A 6138-nucleotide genomic window follows, 5' to 3' on the forward strand; every position below is an offset into this window, starting at 1 on the left:
TCTTATACCCTGTGCCACGACTGATGACAGCAAGTGTCCTATATGCCTTAACTATCCTATACACACACTCTGCCAACTTCAGGGATCTGTGAATAATTACCCCAAGATCCCGCTGTTCTACTAAGCTTCCCAGTGTCCTTCCATTCATTAAATAATCCCTCATCTTGATCCTTCTTCCAAAGTGCATCACCTCGCATTTATCAGGGTTAAATATCATCTGCCACTGGTGTGCCCATCTGGCCAACCCATCTATATCTTCGTGTATCCTACAATCATCTTCTTCACTATTAACCACTGTACCAATCTTGGTTCATCTGCAAATTTGATGAACATTCTCCCCACATTTTCATCTATATAATTTACGTATATAACAAAATGGATCCCAGTACTGATCCTTAAAGGTAGAAAAAGGATTCAAGACTCAGGTTAGAAGTACTGTAGATGTGACTTCAGGTTACAAATTTGTAAGGTGGTTTCAATTATCTGTGAGAATAATAGGGTGGTTATGGTACGGGATTTTAATTTTCTAAACATAGGCAGGGACTGCCAGAGTGTTAAGGGCTTGGTTGGAGACCGTGCACAAGAAAATTTTCTGATTCAGTATATGGATGTATCTGCTCGGAAGGTGTAAAACTTGACCTACTGTTGGGAAATAAGGCAGGGCTGGTGACTGAGGGGTCAGTGGGGGAGCACCTTGCAGCCAGACCATAATTCTATTAGTTTTAAAATAGTGATAGAAAAGGATAGACCAGATCTATAAGTTAAAGTTCTTAGTTGGAGGAAGGCTAATTTTGACAGTTTTAGTCGAGCCTTCAAAAGTTGATTGGGGCGGATGTTTGCAGGTAAAGGTAAACGAGAGTCCAGAGAGAGTGTGTTCCTGTTAGGGCAAAGGGCAAGGCTGGTAGGAGTAGGGAATGCTGGGTGACTAGAGAAATTGAGGTTTTGGTCAAGAAAACGAAGGAAGCATATGTCAGGTATAGACAGCTGAAATTGAGTGATTCCCTAGAAGACTATAAAGGCAGGAGTATATTTAAGACGGAAATAAGGAGGGCAAAAAGGGGACATGAAATACCTTTGGCAAATAGGGTTAATGAGAATCCAAAGGGATTCTAGAAATACATTAAGGACAAAAGGGTAACTAAGGACAGAATAGGGTCCCTTAAAGATCAGCAAGGCCACGTATATGTGGAACCGCAGGAGATGGGAGAGTTACTAAATGAGTATTTTGCATCCGTATTTATTCTGGAGAAGGATACGGAAGATAGAAAACTTGGGGAAATAAATAGCAACGTCTTGAAAAATGTGCATATTACAGAGGAGGAGGTGCTGAACGTCTTAAAATGCAAAAAGGTGGATAAATTCCTGGGTCCTGATCAGGTGTACCCTAGAACTCTGTGGGAAGCAAGGTTAAAGGTTGCTGGGCCCCTTGCTAAGATATTTGTAACATCGCAAGCCACAGGTGAGGTGCCGTAAGACTGGAGATTGACTAATGTTGTGCCGCTATTTAAGAAAGATGGTAAGGAAAAGTCAGTGCCTGATGTCTTTTGCATTTGATCATTAAAATGTAAGAAAATAGTCAACATATATGATTAATTGGTTTGTTAAAGATTGGGGCAGCTTGGTGACACAGTGGTTAGCACTGCTGCCTCTCAGTGCTAGGAATCCAAGTTCGTTTCTAGCCTTAGGGAACTGTCTGTGCGGGGTTGGCACTTTCTCCCTGTGTGTGCATGGCTTTGCTTCGGGTGCTTCTGTTTCCTCACACAGTCCAAAAGTATGTAGGTTAATTGGACCAGCCATGTAAAATTTGCCCCACGTAGTGTTCAGGGATGTGAAGGTTAGGTGGGTTAGCCATGGTATGAGTTTGGGTGGGATGTACTTGGAACGGTCAGTGCATGAAACAATGGGCCAAACTGCCTCTTTCTGCACTGTTAGGATTCTATGATTATGTTGTGAAGTTAGGTAGAGTATTTGATGTTTGTAAAATAATAGGGGCGGGGAGGGGGAAAAATAAAAGTGTGTGGTTCCTTTAAAAGATTTGAAGACTTAAAGAAAAAGTCTGCAGGCAGCAGCAGATGCACAGAGAGTTCCTGAAATTGAAACATTGTAACAAAAGGCTAGACTGTTAGCAGGCAAGGCAGCATTTTTATCAAGACAATGGGTTTTTGAATTTAACCAATTAATTTAAACCAGGTCCTAGATACCAAAGCCCAAATAAATTTAAATCTGATGGTTTTGACAACCTAGGACCAATCCTATTGGAAGAAATTCATAGGTCATCAAGAGTATAAAAGAAGAGGGCATTTGAAAATTGGTGTAAGAGTCAATTGTCATCTGCCAAGAGAACAGTTATCAGCCATAAAAGAAAGAATCACTGGCCCTCATAGAATTCTCTAAGCTCTCAGAAAACCATCATCTAAACTAAAGTTATAGAAGCACTCTTACCTAATATTCCTGACACAAGAACTCAATGGAGAAAGATGTTCCTGACTGAAGATCAATGGAGGTAGTGCAGAGCCAGGATAAGTTTTAATTTATTTTTCTTATTACTTTGGTTTATATAAGTGGGACTCGTACTTATTGGAACAGCATACCATCAGAAATTTAATCAGGAATAGTTAGTAGTTAAGGGGGAATTGTTTGGCTTGTCAGTAGTTCTGTTAATTTGTTTACCATTAGAGTTAGATCAATAAATTGTTACTTGTTAATTATAAAGTGAGCATCAGGGCTTTCTTTCATTTGACCACTCCTTTACAACAGATTCAGGAGGGGGGGTGGTGAGAGGCAGGTTTTACCACTTTTCACACTTCCTTTAACAGATTATGAGGTGAAACAGGCTTCTCTGGGTGTTTGGGATTTAGTTATCAGAGGAGGTTGACCTCTCCTTTATAACAACTAAAAATATAAAAGTTTAGTTTTTTTGCACACCCACACTTTTTTTTTTTTTAAGTGTGTATAAAGTTCTATTTGACTAATCCATGAGGCAGGCTAATACTATTTAATACCCTTCATATGCATTTTCCAGTAACCACACTGAGTAAATGGGAAAATAACTGTTTCACTGTAGCATTTTAGAAAAACGGATACACAATTTCAAGCATGCAAAAGACTGTTCTGCCTAGTTAATTTATCCAAGCATGTGTGCCCAATTGTCGTCTCAATTTGGCGGTGGGAGGGAGATAAATTTAACTTATTAATTTCTCTGAGGAATACAAATTTCTCACATTCTCTGATAATATTAAGAAAATTAGTGGATCATTTTTAAGCAAGGCATCTCGGCATGAATCACTGGAAGTACAGGCAGGTAACAAAGTATGCTGCAGGAAATTTCAGATCTCAGTTAATGGTAATCATGTATTTCCATGACCAGAAATATAAAACACTAATACAAAGAGGACAGATGGAGCAGGAAGGTCGAAGAATTACTGTCAAATCAGAAAGAAATAAAGACAGGAGGAGAGATTAGTTTTTCTTGGTCATTTTTTCTTCTCTTAAGCTACATTGAGGGAAGGGGTGGTGTAGTAATAACATCCCTGAACTAGAAATCCAGAGGCTCAGGCTAATGTTTTGGGGACAGGAATTCAAATCCCAAAAGAGCAGGTGGTGGAATTTTGAATTTCAGTTAATAAACCTGGAATTGAAAGCCAGTATCAATGATGGAGACCATGAAACTATCAACTTTTGTAAAGACTCATCTCATTAACTAAAGTCTTGTTGGGAAGAAAACCTGTCATTTTTATTCAATCTGGCCTACACATGACTCCAGACTCTCAGCTGTGTAGCTGACTCTGAAATAACTTAGCAAGTTACTCTGTTGAAGGGCAATTAGGGATGAGCAAGAACACCCATGTCCTATCAAAAGGATAGAAAAGCTGACATTTTTTAAAATCTTAATGACTGACTGCACACAAACACAAACACACAAGACTGAACATTCTGAGACAAACAGCATTACCAATGATCATATTGTAAAAACGTACTTATGTTCTCATTTACACAGACAAGTTTTGCCGTGAGTTCATTGGGCAATTAATTTTCAAATTTGACCAGTTGTTGAAAAGGAGAGAAACTAAAGGGTAGTGTCACTTGCATCAGTCAATAGTGAAATTTAAATTCTGGAGATTCACAACTCAAGCTGAAACTGTTGGTCAAATTGGATATAATTAACCTATTTTTCCAGCAATACGATGGCCAATTATCTTTACATCTCAAGATGCCTAATTAGATCCAGAATTAACTTTTTTTTAAAAAGCAAATCCAATTGTCTTTCTGGGACTCTTCCAAAAGTTCATTATAAGCTATGATCCATAATTTTCAACATTACCCAAAAGGTCATGACTATTTTAAAAGTTAGGTGTTAACAGAGTATATTTTGTCTGCTCTAATAGACTTTCCTGCAGCTATCCAGACCAGCAAAATTCAACTCTCATAACTTACCAATGATCATTAGGGTGAAATTATCATTGCTGCAAACATTTCCCATAGCATTCCTTGCACAGCAGCAATAAACACCGTTATCATCAGGACTGGCACTTTTCAGGGTCAAACTGCGCTCTTTGTTGTTGAACGTGTAATGGCTTGCATCTGTTAAGTGGATACCATCTTTGAACCACTGCCAGTTGGGACTAAAGTTGAAGAAATAAAAACAAACTGTCATGAAGCCAAGTTCAAAGGCAATGATGAAAACTTACAGAAGACGTGGAATGAAATTAGAAATAGTAAGAACTGCCAATGCTGGAGTCAGAGATAACACAATGCAGAGCTAGAGGAACACAGCTGACGTTTTGGGTCGGGACCCTTCTGAAGCTTTCCTGCTCCACTGATGCTGCCTGGAATGAAATTAAATGGAATGAACTGCCAGAGGAAGTGGTAGACACAGGTACACCTATAAGATTTAAAAGACATTTAGATACGTACATGAATAGGAAAGATTTAGAGGAATATGGATCAAGCACAGGCAAGAGGGACTCAGTTAGTTTGGGAAACTTGGTGGCATGGACGAGTTGGTCCGTAGGGTCTGTTTCCGCGCTATATGACTCTGTGACTCAATAAAAGATTTGGATTAAAATGGTGCATGAACCATTTGTATCATAACAGAATCATACAGTCATACAGCAAGGAAACAGACCCTTCAGTTCAACTAGTCCATGCTGGACATAAGCCCAAACTAAACTCGTCCCATCTGCCTGCTCCTGGCCCATATCTCTTCAAACCTTTCCATTTATCCTGGTGGAAAGATGAAAAGAAATCAGCAAAACACTTGAACCATTTTCCCACAATTATTGCAGAAACAGTACAAAGAAACCACAGTGAAGAAAAACAGAACAAGAAAGATTTATAATGGAAGCAATAAAGAAAGAATGTGTTTGTCAAGATGCAATGACCTCGACCTAGTGAAGGGTAGATGTTCTACATCAAGAGTTAGGGGCATGACCACCAACGCGCTGTGAACGAACAATAATTTTTGTTTCTTATGACAGCTGTATGACTGAACAGACAAAAGTGAAGTTGGGTTTTCCCCCCAATGCTGCCTTCAACATTCAGCCAGAAGGGCTCTATAGCCGTTCAACGCAAATAGTTCCAATGCACTGATCTCTATTAGTTTCAGCTGAAATTGCAGTATGTACCATTAAGAACTTTCTGGCATTGGTCTTAAATTGAATTTTTACAGGTTTGAAGCCATTTCCCACCTCCCCTCCCAACTCTTGTTCCACTTGTATTTAAGATTCAATTAATTTCCTGTTTGCAACTTTTCTTTATCATTTACTGTTTTTATTAGTATGAAATTCATAAATTGTGCATGTTTTTCACAGGCTCCATTCCAACCCAACATTTCCTGACCTCATAAGCAGCTTTTTTTCTTTATACAATATTCCATTAAAAATTGGCAGAACGAATTCTACCTCTAAGTCTACAATTTACCGGTCAACTTGCCTAGCTACCCTCCCATCTTAAAACTCCTCCTCCTTCCCACAAGTCGTGGACCACAGGTTAAAGGCTTGTTTGTTAGTCTGAAACTGCAATGCTTGCATCATCTCAACTCATTAGATAACACAGTGTGGAGCTGGAGGAACACAACAGGCCAGGCAGCATCAGAGGAGCAGGAAAGTTGATGTTTCGGGTCGGGACTCTTCTTCAGAA

The 6138-nt window shown here is 39.2% G+C and overlaps 1 protein-coding gene across 2 annotated transcripts in view; it reads right to left on the bottom strand.

Annotated features, from left to right (window-relative positions):
- The window catches only part of LOC109914051 (inactive tyrosine-protein kinase 7-like), a 208010-nt gene that overhangs the window by 89679 nt on the left and 112193 nt on the right, over positions 1-6138 (bottom strand). For both annotated transcript variants that reach the window (XR_007262104.1, XM_048596950.1), the window contains exon 4: positions 4435-4622. Coding sequence is in view for 1 of the 2 variants with exons in the window: in XM_048596950.1 (XP_048452907.1) it covers positions 4435-4622 (188 nt within the window). In the remaining variant the exon portion in view is untranslated. The remainder of the gene's footprint in view (positions 1-4434; positions 4623-6138) is intronic.

The sequence above is a fragment of the Rhincodon typus genome, chromosome 5, assembly GCF_021869965.1.
Source record: "Rhincodon typus isolate 14 chromosome 5, sRhiTyp1.1, whole genome shotgun sequence".
Lineage (NCBI taxonomy): Eukaryota > Metazoa > Chordata > Chondrichthyes > Orectolobiformes > Rhincodontidae > Rhincodon > Rhincodon typus.